This window comes from Camelus dromedarius, chromosome 14 (genome assembly GCF_036321535.1).
Source record: "Camelus dromedarius isolate mCamDro1 chromosome 14, mCamDro1.pat, whole genome shotgun sequence".
Lineage (NCBI taxonomy): Eukaryota > Metazoa > Chordata > Mammalia > Artiodactyla > Camelidae > Camelus > Camelus dromedarius.
In genome coordinates, this window is record NC_087449.1 from 21051086 (window position 1) to 21075251 (window position 24166).

A 24166-nucleotide genomic window follows, 5' to 3' on the forward strand; every position below is an offset into this window, starting at 1 on the left:
AACTCTGTGAATATAATAAAATCATTGAATTGTACACTTTAAATAAGATGAATTGTATGGTATGTAAATTATACTCAAGCTGTTATATTAAAAGAAAAAGAATTAACCAACCAACCAAGATCAGTGAGTCCACGAGATAGTAAAAGTTCTGGGAGATAGCAAGGCACTAGGCATTCTCTGTGAGTCTGGCACTGTTTGGCTTTTCTGTGAGTTTGAACTGTGGGGTTTGCCCCCATGCTGCCCTCATTCACACATTCCTAAAGTTGCCTTTGCAGTGAGACTCTCGTTTTCTTGTCCTCATGGCCTCTTTCCATCTCCAGGGGACTACCTTACCCCAGAGGCAAGGAGGAGAGTTTAAGCCTCAGACACATGTGAGAATCCTGACTCCCTTACATCATAGCCAAGGGACTTTGGGGAAGTAACACGCTCTGTAAAAGGGGGACAATGATAATAGTTACTGTACAGGTTGAGAACTGAAGATGTAATGCACGTGAAGTATGGGGTGCAGTGCTTAGCCTACTGTGTATTATTTGTCAACACAACCCATCCCTGACCTCAGTGCTTCCATCATCCCTCTCATACCTGATCGTACATCTGCTTAGAGAGAAAACTAAGAGCTTCTTGCCCATGGCGTGCAGCCAGTAACTCCAGGCTTAGCAGTATATTTATAATATCTGTGTAGTTTTTACCCAGAATTTCTAAAATGGATAGGTGTTAACTTTTCATGTTTCACTTAATCAAAATTATTCTGAGTATCTAACAGGTGGAGAGAAAGAGAGCAGGACTGGAAGATTATTCCCTTCCGAAGTCAAGACACCTGGATGGCATCTCTCAAATACACCCTGTGATCTGGGTCCCCACAGCAGTTCAGCAGAAAAGTCCAAATTAGGAAGAAGGCAGTCAAGCCACCTCAGGTTCAAATTTCACGTCTCCCTTTCTAGCTGCGTGACCCTGGACACATCACCTAACCTAGCCAACGGGTTGTCACAGTCATCATATCTACAAAAATCGGAAAAATAATCCCATGTGCCACACAAGGCTGTATACGGGATTAAATGAGGTAGCTCATATAAAGCTTTTGCAAACAGCGCTTAGCAAACAGTAGGAGTCCAATAAATGCTTTTTAAAAAAAAGAAGTAGTTTGTGAAACTTTTCTCATCACTAGGAAAAAAGTATACTTCAAATACACTTGACCCTTGAACAACACTATTTGAACTGCACAAATCCACTTATTGATTTTTTTTCAATAAGGTTATTGGAAATTTTGGGGGATATTTGAGACAATTTGAAAAAAACTCAGAATAACTGCATACCTAGAAATATCAAAAGAATTAAGAAAAAAATGTCATAAGTGCATAAAATATATGTAGATACTAGTCTATCCTTACATAGGCATAGGTGAGTGATATTTAATATAAAATTAATGTGTTAGTTTTCTTACTGTTTTATAACTTGGCTTTCAAATAATTACATCACCATACGGTATGACTCTTTCTCATAATTGGAGAAACTGTGTATCAGCCAATCATCACAGGTGTTTTTTTTAAATGTAACAAAGTGTGCAGTATTGTTTTATGAATATGACTGTGATACTCTATGCCATAAAATTTTTATGATGATTTATTCATTAATGTATGCTAGGCTACCGTGATGCGATCGTATCAGTTGCACAAGGCCACTGTAAAACAATCACACTGCTGCTGCTTCCCTATCAAGGCATGAATTGCTATACCTGTAAATGAACATGAATTGCTTTCTCACATGACCTTTTAATTTTTGTTGTCTAGTGTTAGTAGTACTGCAGTGTTTTGTATCATGTAAGATGGTATTGATGTAGGTACTAACATGATTCATCTTGTAAACAGACAACACAAACTTATGGTAGCAATAAATACAGTACAGTATTAATGTATTTTCTCTTTCTTATGACTCTCTTAATAATATATTCTTTTCTCTAGCTTACTTTATTGTAAGAATACAATGTATATAATACAGGTAGCATACAAAATATGTATTAATCAACTGTTTATGTTACCAGTAAGGTTTCTGGTCAGCAGTAGGCTATTAGTAGTTAAGTGGGGAAATCAAAAGTTACATGCAGGGGTCGGCACCCCTAGCCCCTGCATTTTTCAAGGGTCAACTGTATAAAACTGGAGGCATTCTTTAAAAAAAAAATAAATGAAACAAAACAGGATAGGGTGACCAACCTAGCCCAGTTTGCTCACAATTTTTTCCCCCAAATGAATGGTATTCTTTCCATCTTTAACCCTGGCAGAGGAGTCCAAAACAGACTGACATACATGGATATAGTGAAATTTTGTATGAAGTAATATAACTTTTATGATCATTTGTCTCAAAGCATAAAACTGAAGAGATTTTGGCTGCATGATTGTCTGGCTCCTGAAGTCTAGTTATTGTTAGAACATAACAAAAGGGCATTTCCACAAAGCCCTCCTCAACTCAAATTAGAAAATTATTACTTTCATTCAATTATTATTTTCGGTTTTAAAACTGAAAGCCCTGTGTCCCGGCAATCCCCTTAGTCTCAGGCAAACCAGGAAGGATGGTCAGGCCATACAGACACCAAATTAAAGATTTGAGGATCATTATTAATAATTAATAGCTTCCATTAGTCTAGTGCCAACATATGGATACACATTTCAAAAGCCAAACTCCACTTATAATAATTAGAATTAGCCTGTGCATTAGGTTCTATTTTTAAACTACTTTGAAGATAAAGAAATGGCAATTTGGAGAGATTAAGTTGCCTAAACCCTCGAAGGAAGATAGAGCTGAGAGTTAAGCAAAGATCATTTAAAAACTGTGCTGTGCTGTTTCCCATTAGGCCCCTGCCCCCAGTTACCTCCAGTGACTAAAAACGGTAGAAAGAGTATGGAACACACTGCCCCACAGAGTAAAAATATCAGTGGTCTGAAGAGGGTTTTGGTAGCTTCCTTGGTCACAATTAGGGAGTTGGGGATCATAAGGACACATTCAATGTTTGAGGCTGGTTTCTTGGTTCTCTGCTGGAGGCACAGCGCTGGCTGGACTGGCGTGGAATTGCTCAGGTGGGACTGTTGAGGAGGGAACCTACCTCTTCACATACACCACGTACTTTGTGTCTAGGTAGGTGGGCTTCCCGGTATTCCAGGTGCAAGTCATGTTGCCTGAATATTCGTAAATGACACAGGTTACATTGTCGGGGACATCTGGTGGATCTGCAACAAAATGAATCATTTAGGAGCCACCACAGAAACATAAAGTTCTTTATAAAGTAGTTAGTTGATTAAACTTTCCAGTTGATTTGGAAAACCAGGCCACCTCATCCTGCAGCCCTCTTTGCCGTCAAATGTTGCTACTTTCCTTTGTATACTTTACTATCTTCTCCAACTTTTGGGGATATTAAGGTGATCAAGTTCCTCCCAGTCAAAAAAAAAAAAAAAAAAAAAAGATCCTTCCCCATATTAAGTCCCCTTAGCTGCCAATGTATTTTTCTCATTTTCTTAAGTGCCTTCTTAAAAAAAAAGAAATCTATTATACTGGTCTTTTTCCTCATCTCCCATTTACTCTTAAACCCCAAACAATCAAGACTTAGACCCACAGTTCCACAAAAAGCACTGTTGCTAAGGTCATCAGTGGCTTTCTAATCAATAAATCCCATGATCTCTTTGCAGTCATTGTAACTCTTAACCTCTGCGGCGTTTGCTATTTGGGGCACTCCCACCTTGAAAACTCTCTGCCTTTTGGTTCATGTGAAAGGTTCTCTACAGTGTGTTGCTGCTACTCTGACAAATATCTCTTCCTCTGGCATCTATTCCACTAGGGAAATAAAAGCCTGGTGTTTGTACAATGGAGTATGATTTAGTCTTAGAAAGAAAGGGAATTCTGACACATGCTACAATATGAATGAACCTTGGTGACATTACACTAAATAAAATAAGCCAGTCACGGAAGGACAAACACTATATAGTTCTACTTACAGGAAGTCTTTAGAACAGTCAGACCCATAGAGACTGAAAGTAGAATGTTGGTTGCCAGGGGCTGAGGGGAGGTGGGAAATGGAGAGCTGTTTAGAGTTTCAGTTCTGCAAGATGAAAAAAGTCCTGGAAATAGATGATGGTGATGATTGCACAGTGAAGTGAATGTATACTTAATGTCACAGAACTCTACACTGAAGAATGATTAAAATGTTACATTTATGTTATGTGTCTTTTACCACAAAAAATATCTTTAAAATTTTGGCATTCACAGAATTGTATTTCAAGTTTCTCTAGCTCCCTTCTCTCACCCCATCAGCTCTGTCTCTGACTGGTCATTTTATGGAGAACATCGTTAGTTTTTGTCGGCTTTCATCTTTCCCTTTTGACATCTCCCTCACTCCCAGCCTCATCCCCACTCCACCCCTGCCCCAAGGTCTGTCTATCACACAGAAGTGTGCCCTTGACCTAGGCTGACTAATTGGAGTATTTCCCTTGGGAATGAACACATGACTCAAGATGAACCAATCAGAATTATCAAAGGGGCTTGTTCTGGAGCCATCGTAAAAGAGGTGATTTCTCCCCTCTGAACTTGCTGCCTCTGAGTAACGTGAGCTGTGAGTTGCTGAGGGCCATCTTGCTGTCATAGTGAAACAGTCAATTTAAGAATGAAGCCAGTACAGGAGAAAACAAAACCCAAGAGATGAGAAAAGATGAGAGAGTTCTGATGACACTGTTTGAGCCTTGGAGCCTCTGAAGACCATGAAACCCCAACAACTACAGGAACTGTGTCTGGATTTTTCAGATACATCATCCAATAATAAATCACCAAGAATCAAGATCAAAAAAGAAGTGTAGAAATACTGAGCATTTACCAGATACTCACTTTTCAGGTGTGGCTCTCTCAGCCTGTCCTGACATTTGTGATACTGCCTAAGAAACTCGACTACTCAGAAAGTGACAAGAAAAATGAGAGGATGGGGACTCAAAAAGAATAAAAATGCAGACATTTGTGCATCTGAAGTTATAGCTGAAGATTTATCTTAAATACAAATATATTCCTACACTTTACCTGCAAATCATCTACCAAGAATATTATTTATAAAGTAGGAAAAAATATATATGATTAAGTTTATCCTCATTGCAAATTAAAACAATAATAGATGTCGTTTAGACCTGTCAAATTGTCAAGGATTTTGAAGAATGCTCATCCACAGTGCTGGAATGGACTCAGAGAAATCTTCTAACACACTGCTGGTGGGAATGCAAATTGCTGCAGTCTTTAGAGAGAGCACTTTACATACCACAGTCTTTAAAAGAAGGAATTATATCTTGCAACTCAGGAATTTTACATCTAGAAATGCATCCTTAACAAAATTTTGTAGTTATTTGGCTAAAAGGGTTTGCCTCAAAGTGTTGTTCATAATAATGGAAGAATTGCAAACAACCTTAATACCTCAAAATACACTCTCCAAATACATCCAAAAACAAAGTTGTGGAGAAGACAATTTTGTATCTTTAAACATCTAGAAATATGTTAAATTGATTATGTAAGGAAGTACAAACCATATGATAAAGTGAAAAATACAGGTTGCAAAATAACATAGTGTAGTGGTCTCATCTGAGAGGAAGTTAGAGAGAGAAAGGTCTGAGAGGAGGAGAGAGAGAGTGAGAGAGAGAAAGAAAGACAGACAGGAAGAGAGAAACTGAAACTTGAAAGACACTTTCAAAATTACTAAAGAGAGTTTCTATTAGCGGTGAGATTATAGGATTATAGAGATGATGGCTGTTTCTGTTTCGATGGTCCAAATTTTTAGAAACTTTCTACATGAATGCAATTTGATTTTACGATTAAACGTATTTTTAAACACACTAAAGTGTTTTAAGACATTTTGGTGAGTTGTAGCATTAACTTAACAATGGGGAGAAACTGGACTCCAAGTAAGATGAAAGAAATTAAAAATTTTTTGAGTCTTAAAGGAGGTAAGTATGGAAACATAAATATAAATCATTGTGGATATTGATTGAGTTGGGGTCCCTCATTGCTTACAGTGATTTGTGCTGAAGTTATTTTTTCTTCTGGTTTCAGACAGTGTCGTTAATTTGGTCATCATGAAAGGCAACTGTCCATCTTTTGGGCTATGTTATTCCACAGCATTTTCTCTGACATGAATGCTCAGGGTTATGTCAGGCAGCTAATCAACTTTGCAAAAGATCAAATAGATTATATACACACGCAAATAAATGCAGTATTTGTTAATGTGAAGCTATTAAAAGATGAGCTATTAAAGATGAGAATGTGAGTATGGTTATGAGAGTAAGACCGGACTTTTGTTAGATTTCATTGCCAAGTTATTCAGCGTCCACGGATAAAAACCTCCTGTACAGCCAGGTACCAGAGATTACCCTGCTCTCTCCTGCTGCTCGCATCCCTCCCCTACTTTTGGGGCCCTCACTGTTCACAGGCGAGGTTTCTTGTTAATTCAGAGTCCAGACAAGGATTATTTTCTACTGAGAACTTCTTGAAGGCAGAAGCCTCTTCTCTGAATATCTATTATTTAACACATTTTTTGGTGCATACTAACCACCCCATAAAGATTATTTCATGACTTGATTGTCTTGATAATGAGAAGAATTTAAAATAAAGAGAGGGACAATGCTTCTGGCAAAGACCACTCCATCATTCCTTACCCAAGGAGTGTGCAGACTAGCCTACTGTATCACTAAAGATACTTAGTAGCAATGTTAAAGACAAATATTCATGGCCTGTGATTGGATAACAAATCTGCTTTCATCATGACATCATCATCAAAGATGGTTAAAATTTAAGTCAAAGGTATTTAAACTTTTAAATAAATGATTAATTGGAAATACGACTGTTCCATGAGTGGTTTATTCTAATTTGGTGTTTTTAAATAAATAAAGACTTCTTGTAGTGTTTTATCCCATGATTGGTGCGACTCTGATAGAACAAACTTTTTATAATATGTGTGCATTTAATCACAGATAAGAACCTAAGAATTGTTAAAAATTATGGCTAAAAATGAGAATTGTGATAATAATAAAAATTTATACTGTAGAAATTACATATGAAAGTACAGAGCCTTTTAAATATGTTTCGACATCTTTTTAGGGAAAGCAAAGACTCATTTATCTTCTCTCTTTTATGATTTGTCTCCAGTCTAAAAAAATACACATTATCATTTGGTTCAAAATAGTGATGATAATCATTTGACACAGTAAAGCTCACAGGATGAATATCCTGTAATCAGTGATCCAGTGAAAGCAATGTGATTTCTAGAATACCACAAAAACCCTCAAAAACCTTTACTTGACCTACTTAAATAGGAAGTTTTGTTTGCTAAGAATGCAGAGTCTGAGAACACAGGGGTTCTTGAATCCAGGGGGTTGAGTAAATTCTTACATGGCAGTTATAATTTCACACTCATAACCCAAGGTCTATGTAAGAAGTTAAAAGTCACAAAGCAAGTAAGTGGAAAGAGTAATGTTCTTTCTAAGCAGCCATCAGCAGAGACTATAAGTGCTTCGAATACGTTGTCCTAGAAGGGGAGCAAAGGCCATTCCCTGACCCTAGACATTGCCTGATGCTTGTGTTTGGGGGCAGAGGGCCTCAGCCCACTCTGAGAGAGCAGTTGGCAGTGATCTGTCGGTAATCTGCAACACAGGGAAGGAGACCATACTTCTTTTGCCTCTTCCTTCCTCTGGCTTAAATTGAAAACTGTGAAAGTTGCTCATTTGCCCTCCAAAGAAATACTCTCTCAACACCCCAACCCAACCCCCAAAGGATAGATAGTAAAGAATTTAAGCATGAAGAGTTGTTTAAGCCTGAAGAGTTTCCTGAGGATGTGGACAAGCTAAAAAGGCCTCATCCATCAGATAAGATGTCTACTTGGGGTTTCAGTTCCCACAATTTAGGGCAAGTTTCATATGTTATTATCAGTTTAAGGCTTAAGTTTGCCAGGTTTATTCTTTGACTCCAAAACCTGCTAAAATCCTTCCTCAGTTCACTTCTGTCACTTTCCCTTGAAAATGATGGAGATCAGGTGCCCAGATTTAAGCAGGACAATGGCCTTATTTTAGAACAAGGAAGCCTCCTGCTTCTCGGATATCTCCTCTAGGGTTCTCTTGCTCTCCTTACCTACGGACCGGAGATGAGGAAGAACTCAGATTTGATTCTCAAAAGTATGGAGAAAGGGAGCATGACAAAGACTCAAAGCCCTCTATCTTCACTGAAAATAGGTCCAGATGCCATAGGGAGTCTCTGGGTTAAAACAGTGCTGAACTTACTAGTTTTTCCTTCATAATAGAGGAACCAAGAATTAAATATATAATTATACAAGTCAGCACATATTACTATAATAACTTAAACATCTCCAGAATGTTATGAACACAAATTGAATTTAGCAAATATTTTTTAGATTAACTTGATTAAATTTCTCTTAGTAACTGTAGTAACAAATAATGATTTATAGTTGGGGCAGTGACATTAGGAGCAGGGAATTGTAGCAGAATTTCCCCCCATGTTTTATCAAAAGGATGCATTTTAAAGGCTTTGGGCACATTGGTGGTGTATTTTCAAGTAAATTACTGAAATTCAGTGCTTACCAGTATAAGTAGTCTCATTTTACAGATACAGAATTGAGACTCAGACTGGTTAAGCAACTTGCCCAAGGTCACACAGCTGGTAAGAACTATAGTGAGGACATAAAGCTAATATTGCCAGCTGTTTTTTCCCTTCTTCAATCTTCACCTCAAAATTTCTCAGTCGGATCTGCTTCAAGTTTGATGATACTAATTTGGAAAACGAAAAACGTTAAGTGAAAAAGAGATGAAAGAGCAGCACTTAGAATCTGAGGGTGCCGCCCCTCACTTGTGCTGTTTGGTCAGACTAGTGTTGGAAAGCTGTTTTTTTGAATGCATTAGCAACATTCAAGAAATTTGTAGCATTCACAATTGAAAATTCACACCCATTTTCTTTTGAAGAATCAAAAGATGTAGGAATACTGGATCCTCCTGCCCTGGAGCTGGACAGAGGCTGTGCCTCGTAGACTATCTGGTTTCCTCTCTGCGCAGATCCCACCCACATCCTTAACTCACAAATTTCATGAACCTGGTCTGTGGAAACATTAGAGTTTGTAACTCCTACATTAAACTAATATAAGGAGCAAATTATATTAAATTTTCCTCTATTTTTAGGCAAGATAGGTAATTCCAGTTAATTGTTAGACTGACTTTCATTTGGATTTTGAATGTGCCCCGACACTTACATCCAGAAGAAATGTCTTTTCCACATATCAGTGTCTCTTGAAAATATTCAGGACAGTCTGCAGTGCAGTACATAAAGGCTTGCGGTTCAAGAAAGTTGCTATACCAAAGGCGAGCTGTAGTTTTATTAATTCTTGTGATTTGAAATCTTTCTTTGATGCCATTTTTATAAAAATAAAGTCTCCTTGGTTGGCAGTTCTTAATTGCTGCTTGGCAATATATAGAGATATTCATACCCATCTTAAAAATTGTGGCTGGTTCTACCCAGATGCGGCCAGAGCAGTTTATATTTGTAATTCCTGGAAAAAAAAAATAGTTAAAAAAAAAAAACTCCACGTAAAATATTAAAACAAGAGATTCAGAAGAATATGCTATTGCGTTAAAAATTTTTTTGTTGTTGTTAGTTGAATGATTTACATTGGAAAAGAGTTTGTAAGGACTCAGTGTATTAGTTAATCGATTAGTTTATTAATAGTATGTTTTTACCACGTTCGGTTGATGTTCTCTAAGACTAGAGTCAGATTTTAAGCTTTTCTGTCTAAAGAGCGAATACAATTAGCATTCCTATTTTAAAGATGAGGATTGAGGCATTATGAGGCTACCCCGTTTTTCAAAGGTAACACTAGAAATAACAATTAGCACTGCAGAATGCAAACCCAAATCCAAATCTAAATTCTCTAACTACTCAATCAATCTTTCATTCTTTTACAGATAAAGCCTACTTTTATCAGAAAATTATAAATTTAATGAATAAAATTGTACTGTTACTAATGGCAAAAATTTGTTGCTTGGTAACCACTTAAAATTCATAATTAATTTAATAATATGGGAAAATGTTCAGAATATATTTTTAAGTTAAATAGCAAGTTGGAAAACAACATATTTAATATAGGCTCAATGCTAAAAATAACTATAGATGAATGAGTTAAGGAGATACACTAAGATATCAACAATGATAATCTCTGTGTGTTAATGTTTTTCACTACCATGTATATTTTTGTGTTTTAAAAGTATATAATGAATGTTTTATTTTTAAATAAACTCAAATGACAAGGTAATGCAACATCAATTAAATCCATTTCAAGGAAAATTTATTCTAGGCTTTTTCTGGAAATACTTGTATTAAAATATCTTAAAACCTAATCAAAATAGTGATTATTGCAGGTCAGTATTTGATTTTACAAAGACCTTATTTTTGGAATTCAAAGCTTGAAGAATTAACTTCCTGTATGATATAAATGTAATTTAATGTGTCCATTTATGTAATGAGCATTTACATATAAATTATAAATATTTAAATGTCAAAATAGTGATAAAAACAATTCCATCATTATCAATAGGGAATTGAAGCCAAAGACATGAAAAGGAAGTTTTAAGAAAGCACCTGACTACTTTAATAAGTTCAGCAATTCAAGATCAGACAAACTGCATCTCAAGCACCTCAAAAAAATATGTGAATCCTGTCATGAAACCATTGTGAGCAGTGTTTGAGAATGCATAGAAAATGACAAAAATGTCAGAAGACTTCAGATTTGGACAAATATTGTCCTGGTTTTCAAAAATGGAATAAAGAAGAACCCCAGAAACACAGGACCACTGAGCTTCACAACCTTCAGGAATGAATTAGTAAGTCAATGATTTTTCAGTACCTAGGGTAAAAACCAGTAATTAGTAGGAGTCAACATGCATTATATAAGAATAAGTTATATAAAAATATGTTAATTTCTCTTTTCAATATGTTAAAATAAGTCATAAATATGATAATTTCTTCTTTTTTTTAGATTGATCAGAAGAATACTAAACAGTATATTTTTATTTCAGCAAAGCTATTGAAAAAGCAGTAACAATATTCTAGTAGAAAACTTGGAAAATGTAGTCTGGATGATATTAAAAATATTCATAGCAGATTGAATAATACTATATGAAATAATTTCTAACAGACAGATGGAAAGTCGGTCTCTAATGCCACATCACACGGGCTTGTCGTATTTCTCTATGCTTTATATTAATCACTTGGATGTATAAACAGAAGTCCTACTTATAGTTTACATATTTCCGGCTGGAAAAAGTATCTGGTGTCTTATTTCTCCTAAGTCTTCTTGGATAGCTGTTGGTCTGACTCTGGAAGTGTCCAATATTTTGTTCTAGTTCTGTTGGTGGGGCTACATCTGTATCTCTAACATAAATGTATCCAAACCTACAGAAGACAGTTTTGCTTTTGTCACTATTCTGAGTAACCTGCATGATTTGCGAAGCTTCCTTTGAGGTCTAGAACCCTGCCTTGGTGTTGCTTGTCTCCTTGTAAATAAATCCCTGTCACCTGCCCAAGACACTATGCCCCCACCAGAAACTTCCAAGTGCCAACACTGCCCTTCTTAAACTTCTGATGGTCTCCTTCCTGGATTCCTCAAAGCTGCCTATGCCTTTGTCATAGTGCCAGATGTTTGTGTAAATTATAAGATAGGAATAATAACAGCACACAATACTACTGCACATAGCTGTTGTGAGTAACACAAAGCTTAGCACAGCACTTCACACACAGTAACCATCAACAGATGGTTTGTGGAACTGGATTAAATTCAAATATTTTATGAGTTATCATATAAGTTAAAATTGTTTAAAGATAGAACATGCCAAAGTAATAAGCTCTTTCATGGATATGTCGATATATGAATTAAAGGTCTGTCCATTAAGGCTGCTTAATAAAGGAATCCTGCGTTAGGAAGGAGGTTGGACTTTGTTTCATTCCACACAATTTTCACGTATGTGGTAATTTTTCCCAATCTAATAATTTTTGATTCTTCAGAGATGCATAATGCCTTGAACATAATAAACACTCACTGTTTCATTTGAATAAAAGATAGCAATGGGTACTCAAAATACTTTACCTCCATGACACCAGTTGAAGAATATGTAAAGTGCTATGGCCACATCCCATTGAATTGTGACCTGATTCATGTCTCAAAGCGGGAAAAAGCTCTTTGTCGCCCTCTAGGAAAAAAATAATGAAAAATGTTTAAATTGTAATATCTTAATGAAATAATGATTGACAAAGCATAACCTTTTTTCTAACAGTTGTTTTTGATGAGAACCTTTGGTTAGGAGACCTTCAGTTAGAAGAAAGGAAAGAAGGAAGGCAGGAGGGAAGGAAACAAGGCAAAGAAGGGTCACTGGTATGTAAGGAGGTACAATACGAGTTGAGGAGAAAAGCAAAAGAATAGAATTTTATCCCCTTCCAAAACCACTGTGAATCACCCTACCAAGACATTTTGACCCTTGATAAAGTATAATTCCTCCTAATCTAGTCTCTCGTCAGAAATCTCTTTCTGCTCTAATTTCTGATGCTCAGTTCTCCAGGCTGGGTTTACATGCCTGTCAAGGCCCAGAAATATCCATCTTTGATGAGTAAAACTTGGGTAAAGCCAAAAATATCAGAACTTCGAGAGAAAAAGCATTCAAAATGAAGAAAGAGGAAGCGAGGCCACGGCTTTTATGTACTATCACTAGTGAAATTGACAGAACGCCGTTTTATCTGTAGAGAGCTCAAAAGAAACACATAGAAATTCCAAGCAATATTGTCATTAGTTTACAATTGGAGTTACATTAATCAGTTAATTAGCTACTCCTATTATTGAATAATTCAGTTACTCAATAATCAGTGTTATTCAGTTATTTTTAATGTGTTTAGTAAAACCTGAGCTTTTCATTTAAAACAACAAAACTCATGACTCATTAAATAGCACAAGATATCGGATAACATTTTTAAAAGTTGGGGTCCCCATGACTTATGAAAATAAGGATCCTTTCATAATTTGTTAACAATAGTAGGTCTTCACTTTATAAATAATAGGCAAAACATGCCCTAAAATGCTCCTGATTAGGAGTTAACTACACACCAAATAGAATATATGCAATAATATTTAAAGCAATGTGATGCCAGACAATGTTACAGATTCAACTTTTATCAGTAACCACTATATGAAATATCACAAGAACTTATAAGAGAAAACAGCTTAGCCCATGTATTTCCAAAAGGAAATACAGCTGGGTTTGAGTATTTGGATGATCACTGTCTCTTTACCTTCCAACCTGTTTGAAGTGCATCATTCCACCTCTGAGCCAGGCTGCTGCCCTTGTCGCCGGTGCCACGTCTTCTTCCCTCACTGCTTGCCTGTCAATGATCACTTCAGATTTTCAGCCACGAGGCAAATGGAAATGTCAGCAAAGCCCTGACCTACATTTCAGATTCTTGAAGAGGAACTCAAAACTGTCCAACTCAAAATGACTGGCTCTTTTGTCTTATGTCACTATCTGGGAAAACCCAGATTACTGAAAGTGAACTGCCTTGTCAGTACTTTTCTTCCTCTGATCTTACTTTAAAATTATCTTTGTCTCATTCAAGAAGTAGAACACATATATATGCTTTATCTAGGAAAATCTTTGGCACCAAAAACAAGATGCTCAGTTTTAATTTGCAACCAACATTCATATCCACTATAAACCTGTTTCTTAAGAAGAGAAAGTTTAAATGCTTCTCTTGACTGTTTATGTATTTAACAAGCATTTTGAGCATTTAATACGTGCCAGGTATTGTTCTGGGCATTAAAGATATAATGGTGATTAATTATAGAACAGCTCCTTTATTGTATTGCTTATAGTGATGAAAATACAGTTCAGTGGCTTTGAACTACTGGTCATAGTTTAGCAGAATTCTATGACCAAATTAAAAATTACTAAATTATTTGGTTGGTTTATAGTAAGCATCACCAGGGGCATTTCCTGGGGTTCCTTTTCTTCCTGCCTCCTTTATTCATTCCACGTGAATTTCTTTTCACTCTATGTACTCCTTTCTATTGTGAATGACAGTTAATTTACTTATTTCCTCCACAGTGAATCTCTTGAAGTCAGAAACTTCATACTGTCTTTTTAATGTTCAGTATCTTTAGTACCTAGCACATTAGAATACTCTGGGGGAATATTTAAAACATTCCTATGTTCACTGTACACAATGAAATCAGAATTTCTGTGGGTAGAAGTTGGGCACAGATATTTTTAAAAGCGCTACCCCAGGTGATTATAATGAAAGATCAGGGCTGAGACCCACTGGAATACACAGGTAAGAGTGTCTTTGTCAACTGCGTTATAATAATTAGTAACAATTTTCTAAACCGTGAAGGACAGGGCATGGGAAAACATTTCACATGCTGAGAACAGAAGGTGCAAGCGATACAGATGCTTTGGGACTGGAAACTGTTTCTACAGGTTGAAGGGAAAAGGATTTGAGCTGGAAAATTAGGTCAGTGGCAGAATGTAATGGGCTCTGTATTCCTGCTAAGTAGTGCCACCTTTACCTGGAAGTCAGTCAGAGATAACAAAGATTGTTAGGCAGAGAAATACGTAATCAGATTGAATTCTAGAAAGATAATTCTAATTATTGTGTGGAGAATTGAATGAAGATGAAGAGTCCAGTTAGGAGGCTATGGAAAAAGCAAAACTGATGAAGGTCTAAAGCAAAGCAAAGGCAGTGAGAACTGAGAGGAGGAGACACAATTGAGAGTTCTGAGGAGGCTGACTGGACAGGAGTTGTGCAGTGAACAACCTGTGCATGGGGGTTGAGAGTCCAGGAGCGTGAATATGGACTCTGGTAGCTATTTTTGCTGACCCAGTAGATAACAGCATTAACTGAGCACACAAAAGGAGTGAGGGTGGGGAGTGATGAGTTTGGTTCTGGTCATGGTGACTTGGAGGGGCTTACAGCATGTTCAGAGAGAACTGTCTGGTAGGCTGTGGTAGACATTGCTAAACTTGCAAGAGAAGTTTGATCTGGAGATCCAAATTTAGAATATTTCAGCATGTCAATAGTATTAAAAGTAAGATTAGAATAAGAGAACGCAGAGAGAACATCCAGAGAGATAAGGGAAGGGAGTTGGTGGCCAGAACCAGCAAATCTTGACCAAAAGGCAAGAAGATATACAAGGAGTGTGTGACCAGTGTCAAACGGTCAGAGATTGAACACGATAGGAACTAAAAGGAAGTGTTGGGTTTGACAATAGTCAGTCTTCCCTGAGAACAGTTTCAGAAAAGAAATGAAGGTAAGAAGGGAGATTGCAGTGAGCTAGACTAGAAAATAAAGAAAAAGACGTCTCTCAGGAATTTGGACAGTGGAGATGAGATTGATGGACAGCTCAGTGCAAATCAGGATCCATTTATTTATTTTAATGGGGGCTGGTGGTAGTTCTTAAACATCTTTTCAAACATGCTTGCCGTGTGCATCTCTTTGGTGAATAGTATGTTCAAATCTTTCTTCCATTCTTAATGGTTTATTGTTTTTCTTGTTACTGAGTTTTGAGAGTTCTTTATAAGGCTTGGAAACCAGTATTTTATGAGATATCTGTTTTGCAAATATTTTGTCCTAGTCTGTGTCTTATCTTTTCATTTTCTTATCAACATCTTTTGAGAGAATTTTAAAATTTTGATTAATTCCAATTCATTCATTGTCTTAATGATTTTTTTTGTCCTGTGAACCTCTGCTTACATTTTTATCAATGAGTCAATACATAATCTTGTTTCATGTGTGATGTGTGTTTCTGTTTAAAAACACCTTATTTAATCTATATTGTTGACCCATTAACATAGAACTCTAACAGCACTATAATTCATGCCTGAACAAAGCTTAACTAACATGGATGTTCTTCGGGTGTTTTTTTTTGGGGGGGGGTGCCTCTTTTTTTTAATTGAAATATAGTTGATTTACAATGTTATGTTAATTTCCAGTGTACAGCATAGTGATTCACTTATACATACATATGTATATTCTTTTTCATATTCTTTTTCATTATAGGTTATTATAAACTATTGAATATAGTTCCCTGTGCTAGACAGTAGTACATTGTTGTTTATTTTCTATATAGTAGTTTGTAACACAGATGTTCTTTATAAGGTGCTTTGCAGACTTCTTGTACTTAGGAACACTAGACAGTACTTCAGGACTGTACTTTGGGGGGCATTTTAAACCGCACATTCAGCAAAAGGTACAACATGTGAAAAATATAACACTAAATAGACTTCAGAAAGGACACTTGTTTACAGTATGAGGGCTGAAACAAGTTTGTTAGCAGGGAACTTGCACTTGGGGTGACTCAAGTCCTTCACCATTCTGTAAATCTTTGCAAATGACCAACAAGGTGCTGCAAGAATTGATTCTGTTGTTACAAACAAACTTTAGTTAGTAGATAAATTCACAAATACAGAAGCAGAAGGATGCAAGGATGCAGATCAACTGTATAAAATCTCATCTGTAAGTAGTTTGACTTCATTTGCTAATCAGAAAGCATCAAGACTCATTGTCTTCGCTTTCACCCCATAGGCAGAGTTGCCATCTGGGTGCCCAGGACAGTCAGATCTAAACTTGTTCCAGAGTAATTATATGTAACATTGCATTTTATTTTCAAAATTATTCCAGTTTGGAAGATATATTGGCACCCTCTTATAAGACTGAGAGTAATAAACCTTGTTTATTTCCTAAAAGTCACACAATTTCAAATTTTTCTCTAGCATTTGTTTAAAGTGTGGAATAGTTGTTGGCTGAGAGGTATAAAAGGGTGACTGAGTGTAAAATGCATGAGCTTGAAAACATATATTAAATTAGCAAGTATATTTTAAGTTAACACATCATCAGGGTAAGTACATTATAATGCAACATTTAGATTTTTTTCCCAACTCTTTTTTTTTTTAAATCCACTTTAGGGAACTTCAGAAGGAAACAGCTAGAACTGTAGTCCTTATGCAGTTGTGCTTTTCTATAAATTTACCTGCCTATTGTGGATTGAAAGTATCTCCAGTTTCCCTATCCAGAGGCAACAGATATTGCAATAAACTGACTGACTACTAGAAGGAACTTCTTGAAGTGGATTGATTAGGATCCCCCAGTTTAAGAAGTATAGCTGGACCAAGACCTGGAATGTTAAACTGTTGCCTAGCAACACTGGTCGACTCATTGGAGAGCAGGCCTAGAGGGATCTGTCTTCAGGACTCAGATGCTACATATGGGTGGGAATGAGCAGAACAAGGAGTGGCCTGTTGATCCCTGAAATGGCAACTTAGTGACTCCCTGATTCTGAATAGAGGTGGAAAACCTACCACCTTGGTATAGGGAATTGATGGCAGCCCCAGCACTGTTAAATGGGCCTGGTTTAGGGCAGATAATCTGGTTAGAGAGGAAGACTAGGGAACTGCCTTGAACTTGTGCTTGCATAAGAGGTACACTGTTTATACTCAGATTACTGCATTTCTTTGAAGTGGCTTTAGTAGGGGAGAGTGTCTGAATATTATCATGTGTAAAGCTCCTAAACCATCCCTTTGAAGGTACCGCAGATTATGGAAATCCCATTAGGGTGACCTGATTTGAAAGGCTTCAAATTTTGTGCCAAAGTAATCTAGCAATTCTGTTTGGAATAGGGAAATCAATATTATGGGAGGGCGGGAAGCCTGAGGGGTGGTTGGATGACTTGTTTTTTGAAGGCAAGAAGATGGGCAACAGCTTCATTTCAAATCAGCCACATTTGAGAAGGCTTACTGTACCACAAGGACTAGAGTGTGGCTACATCCTTCCCCACTCCCTGCCCAGGACAGGACACACATCCCCTTCCTCCTTGGGCAGTCACAGATCAACCCAAGATGACAAAAGAGGGCCTTTAAAATGTTTTGAAATGATTTCCCAATTCATGGTAGAATGAAACTCTAATTATTTAATAAATGTTTGGCTAGGAAAGTGGTTTCGTCCTCCAAGTTCCTTTAAACAACCAAAAGAGAGGCAACCACATGTGTGAGCCCCCTGAAACTGAGGACAAGAGAAGAAAAGCCCACTGTGACTGCGGATGGACTTGGGCAGTGAGCCACTCCTTGGACCTATTTAAGATTATTTCTGTATCTACTGCGTTAAGGAGCTTGATCCTGGAGTAAAGAACTCTTGTGCACTCTTCAATATAATGTAGATTGTAGGTGCCATTGAAGTGAAGACTTAGTTGGATAATTGCCTTCCTGCCTTCCAGTTGTTACAGGCCTAATGAAGGGGCTGCATATTCCTTAAGTGCCTTCTGTGTGCCAGCATAGACCCGCTTGTGACTACAGAAGAGGATGTGAATGGCTTTTGAGGACCCTGAATTGGGAAAGAAAGTTGTATTTAAAAATCACAATGAAAAATAATAAAATGCTAATGGAAAGATATGAACACAGGGGAGCAGAGAGAAATATGTGAGAGTCTCAGTTCCACACTTTATCAGGCTTTAGCCCTGAGTGCCAACTCCTATAGGGCAAAGTTTACCTGATCTGGGTAAATGACTCACCTGTTCCCTCCAGTTTGAGCTCACGCTTGTGACTCTGAACTAGATTTTGTGGTACCAGATACTCTGGTTTCTCTTCAGATCGCATAAATCTTTTGCCTTTTTATGGTACCAGCATCCCTCTTTCAGCTGCCGCTACTGCTACCCCATTATCTCCAGTCAGGTGTGAACCACACCATATCCACTTGGCTTCACCAGTCGTGCCTAGCTCACTGTTGGGCCTGCCCTACTTTTCAGCACTCAGAACTCTGAGTAATTACGAAAAGTACAACTTTGGTTCTATAGTCTTTATTAAGAAGGTAACAGAAAATATTACTCATTTCAGAAAACTTTTTATCCAAAATATTGAACTTACTTTTCTAACTTCATGGCCTCAAAGTGATATGTTTTAATTATCTTAAGGATACTTTAACCTGGAAAACCTCATTCTTCAAATATGCCAGATAAATAAGGTGTCACTTTACTACTTTTCTGAACTACTGAATTAATAATGACATTATTCATAAAGAGTTATGCAGATGCTTTGAGGAGAAGTAAAGACCATAAATCTTTTGACTCATCCAAAGGATGATACCTTCATGCAGCTGCTCGATATTTCTCAGCATTGAACACCTTATGGCTTATTCAGCTCATTTGGAGGAACGGATGCTACTGGCTGAATCATCACCATTTCCTGTGAGGTGTGCATTAAAGATCAACTTTACCTTATTTCCTATGAGCTTGTTAGAGACTTAAGAATGCTAAGTAATGGAGTGAATTCAAAACTTTCAGTGTACAACTCTAGCTCCTGGAGACTTCATGTGTACTTTTAAGATCAATTTTCAGATTCTCGAGTTCCTAGTGTGCCCTTTCCTAAATTTGATTTCTCTGAGAATGAGCCGGGGTTCACAGTAGTCATTTTTTCACTGCATAAAGAACAGTATCCCGCTATCCCAAATCTCAGTTTTGTGCACTGCCCTCGGTGTAATTAGTTCCAGGTTCCCAAACAAAGAGAGAAATGGAAATACTGGTTTCAGAGAGGACTTTTTGGATAACTAATTAAGGCACTTTAAACTCATACGGCTTCTAATCTTTTCCAGCACTGTATACATTTTTTAGAAAAGTGAAGCTTACTAAAATACTTGTATTTCAGCCCAGGTTGACATACTCTAAATTTTAGCCAATTTGGGACTATTTGGGTCCATTTTGGAATAGTCTGAATGCTGGGCATCAGAAGCAGTGTGGGGAACTTACTGGTTATACTCTTAAATGTAAGTGAGATTTTTGATGGACTATCACATTTTTTTCTACACATATTGTATAAAATTGGTGTGTAAAATTTTACTTGATTTTCAAATTTGCTGTACTTGATTGAAAGTAAAGGTTATATTATCAAATTGTATCATGGCATATTTGTTCCTATTACAGACTAGTCTCACTTATTTCATCTTCTAAAACGTTCAATAATTTCTATTGTCTGTTTAAAAGGAAGTTAACTTTAGACTTATGTTCAATATTTTAGATGTTAATTTAAAAATATGAAAAGAGGTTCATAATTTTTAAAGTTTAATTTAACAGTATTTAAAGAAAGTACTTGGAGGACCACTGCACTAGTGCTCACCTATACTAGCCAAACAAAAAACATACGTGGAAAAATACACCAAAATATCAATAGTGGTTTCTTTGGATTATGGAATTACAGTTATTTTTTCTTCTTTTTCTGTAATTTCCTATTTTTCAGGATGATTATATTATATATGATTATTTTAAAACATTTAAAAAATACTAAACACATTAAGGACAGGAACTCTTTAAAGGAAGGAATATAAATGGGAGGTTCCCTCCTAGTTGATTCTAAAATATGAGGCAGCTGGAGGAAATGATTGCTATGTCTACTGATGTACACATTTCATTTAAACATATTCAACTGCAAGTGGAGGGGGAGAGTTTTTATCCCATTAAACTCTCCATCATTATTCTGTCATCTTCTTCCAAAGAGACTTTGAGTCTTCAGTGACTCAAAGAAAAAAAGGCCATATCAGATATGCAGTAATAATAAACATTTCAAAACTTAAGGTATAACTGACAAATAAAATTGTATATGTTTCAGGTGTACATGTGATGATTTGGTATATGAATATATATGTGAAATGATTACCACAATCAATTTAATCAACACATTCATCACCTCACATAGTTAATCTTGTGTGTGTGTGTGGGAGAACACTCCAGACCTGCTCTCTTAGTAAATTTCAAGTATACATATGGTACTAGTAACTAGATTCACCATGCTGCACATTAGATCCTTAGACCTTATTCATCTTGTAAATAAAAGTTTGTGCTCGTGGACCAGCATTTCCTCATTTCCCCTGGCTCACAGCCCCTTGGAACTACCATTCTACTCTCTGTTTCTATGTGTTTGACTCTTTTTGGTTTTTCTTTTTAATTTCTCCTATAAGTGATATCAAATAGTATTTTGTCTTTCTCTGTCTGGTTTGTTTCATTTAGTGTAATGTGCTCCAGATTCATCCATGTTGCAAATGGGAGGATTTCTCTCTTTCTAATGGCTGACTAATATTCCATTATAAATATGTATCACATCTTCTTTATCCATTTATCTTGTCGGACACTTCAGTTGTTTCCATATCTTGGTAATTGCATATATTGTGTATAAAGTTAATGAACATAGGTGTGCAGATATCTCTTCAAGATACTGATTTCAGGTCCTTCAGATATATATCCAGGAGTGGGATTGCTGGATTATTTGGTAGTTCAATTAAAAAATTTTTTAAGGAACTTCCACACTGTTTTCCATAATGGCTGTACCATTTTACATTCCCACCAACAGTATATGTGTCCCCTTTTCTCCACATCCTCCTCAACATTTGCTATCTTTTTTTTTTTTATAAAAGTCATTCTAACAAATGTGAGGTGACATCTCACTGTGGTTTTGATGTGCATTTCCCTGATGGTTAGTTATGTGGAGCATCTTCTCATTTACCTATTGGCCATTTGTGTATCTTTTCTGGAAAAATGTCTATGCAGTTCCTCTGTCCATTTTTTAATCAGATTGTTTTCTACTATTGAGTTGTATGAGTTCCTCTATATTTTAGATATTAACCCCTTATCAGATATATAGTTTGCAATTATTTTTTCTCATTACACAGATTACCTTTCCATTTTGTTGATTTTTTTTTGTTATTGGTGTACAGAAGCTTTTCAGTTTGATTTAGCCCCACTTGCTTATTTTTGCTTTTGTTGTCTGGTGCTTTTGGTGTCATATCCAAAAAAATCATTGCCAAGACCAGTGTTGTCAAGGAGATTTTCCCCTATGTTTTCTTCCAAGAGTTTTATGGTTTCAGGTCCCATTTAAGCCTTTAATTCATTTCAAGTCAGGGGAGGGTATAGCTCAAGTGGTAGAGCGCATGCTTAGCATACGCAAGGTCCTGGATTCGGTTCCTAGTACCTCCACTAAAACTAAATAAGTAAACCTAATTACCTCCCCTCTGAAAATAAATTTTAAAAATTAAAGAAAAAAGTTTTCTTTATTTGCTGCTGCCCATCAGTGGGAAGAAATATTTATGAAATCTTTCACAATGTTCAAAATATTTTTAGAGAATTTTTCAGATAAAGAACAATAGAACATAGCATGATCAAGGCACACATTCATCACTGTTTTGCCGGATCCTCATTCACTTGGCTTTCACGAATAATTATAATGGATGCTCGCACTATAAGGGTGATTTTAGGTTGTTTAAATTAGCAGAGATACCAATAAGATATTCTAATTTCAAATCTATTCATGAAACCAATTTTGAAGTTTGAAGGTTTCCTAGAGAAAGATTTAGAATTCTATCAACTCAAATGAAAGAGTGAGGACCTGGGTGCATGGAAGCTAATGATCTTCAGTGATTTTCATTGCCTCTGTTCATCTCTTTGAAAAGCAAAAATCTGAGACTTAAGAGGACTTTAGATGATATGACTGACAATTCAAAAGGCATCATTTAAATACTCCTCTTCAATTTCAAATGTGCTCTCAGGGGTTTTTTGCTGGTGCAGCCAAACAGCGACTAGATTATGCTTCCAGAGCAATCGTTTTCATACTCTGGTACCCAACAGTCATCAGCTTCCCAAAGTGACATTTCAATTTAGTGCTGAAAAGAATGCAGGAATGGGCTTGAAAATTCAGTATGTAAGAAAACATGCTAGTGAAGTTCTGCATTCTGTGAACAGTTCCAGAAGACTGGGTCGTGGAGGTTCACTATGACCATGGGCAGGCCTGAGTCCCATGCCTGCGGTTCCTGTGGAGTACAGATTACCACAGCTCTCTCTGCTTTAGCCTCACCCTAAAATATCACATCCAGAAAATCCCAGTTGTGATATGCTAGTTTTATATTTCCTAACACATTAAAATGAGCACATGGCTATTAAATGAAAATACTTATTTGTATACCATTTAAAATTATTCATTTGTACCAGAAGTACACACTCTGCACTAAGAAAACTTGTTTAGAGTATCCTCTGTAGCAAAATAAATTTTTAGAGAACAAAAAAATCTTTTTTTCGCTTTACTTTTTTACATTTTGTCTGCCATTCCACCCATATGTATTTTTTTTAAAAATCATTGAATGAGAGCATCTTTATTAACAATGTAAAATGTACCGTGGAGTCATTCTTGCCATCCAGACACATTCATTGAAAGGTAAAATTCGAGTGAAAGGAAATTATTCTTCATCATTTTGTTCTGCTTATATTTGTTCTGACCTTATGTGCTTATCTCCTAGAGAACATTCATTTATTCAAGAGATATTTATTGAGTGTTCGCTATGTTCCAGTAATTATTCCAGCACTGAGAATAAAGGGGTAAACAAAACAAAAAAATCTAGTCCTCATGGCACTTATATTCTAGTGTGAGGAGGCAGACAGTAAGTAAAATAAATAAGTGAAATATAATTTTATTTTGGACAGAAATAAAGTGGAAAAGACAGAAAGGGTTCAGAGTGCTGGGAGAAGGGCTTGGTGGAATATAGCATTCGAGACCTGGTAGACTTGAGCGAGGGGCCGTGGAGTTAATTTGAAGAAGTGAGCTCCAGGCAGATGGAACAGTAGTGGGCAGTGAGGGGGAAGAAAACAAACTCTGGGGGGCATTTGAGTAGAGGTGAGGAGGCCAGTGTGGGAGGAGCTTAGTAAGCAAGGGGAGGTGAAAGCGGGAGATGAAATCAGAAGGAAACGATGTCAGAGAAGAAACTGCAGTGAAGGGCGGTGGGCAGTGATGTGAGGCTCCGTGGGCTTTCGGCCCTTCCAACAATTGAGATGAGAAGCTATTGGGGCTTTAAGAAAAGGAGTGACAGTGATTTGACTTCAAGGATTCTAGCCTAAGCAACTAGAAAGTTTGCGTAAAGTGGCCAATAATTGAGATGGGGTAAAACTTGAAGAGGAAAATATTTTGCAGAGGAATGGGGAACGGAATTAGGAATTTATTTTAGGACATGTTAGGTTTAGAATGCCTATGATGCATCCAGACGGAGCTGGTGAATAGGCAGTTCATCATATCAGCCTGAAATTCAGAGCAGAGATATAGGT

General features: G+C 36.7%; 2 protein-coding genes across 2 annotated transcripts in view; one reads left to right on the top strand and one right to left on the bottom strand.

The window, feature by feature from the left end:
• IL23R (interleukin 23 receptor) overlaps positions 1-13433 on the bottom strand; it is a 50593-nt gene extending 37160 nt beyond the window's left edge. Inside the window, exons 1-4 of the mRNA XM_010989008.3 lie at positions 13345-13433; positions 12152-12254; positions 9266-9562; positions 3095-3218 (exon numbers count right to left, since the gene is read on the bottom strand). Of these exons, the coding sequence (XP_010987310.1) occupies positions 3095-3218; positions 9266-9562; positions 12152-12221 (491 nt within the window). The 5' untranslated portion in view covers positions 12222-12254; positions 13345-13433. The remainder of the gene's footprint in view (positions 1-3094; positions 3219-9265; positions 9563-12151; positions 12255-13344) is intronic.
• The window catches only part of C14H1orf141 (chromosome 14 C1orf141 homolog), a 149418-nt gene that overhangs the window by 71226 nt on the left and 54026 nt on the right, over positions 1-24166 (top strand). Inside the window, exon 4 of the mRNA XM_064493477.1 lies at positions 10604-10889. The gene's annotated coding sequence lies outside the window, so the exon portion shown is untranslated. The remainder of the gene's footprint in view (positions 1-10603; positions 10890-24166) is intronic.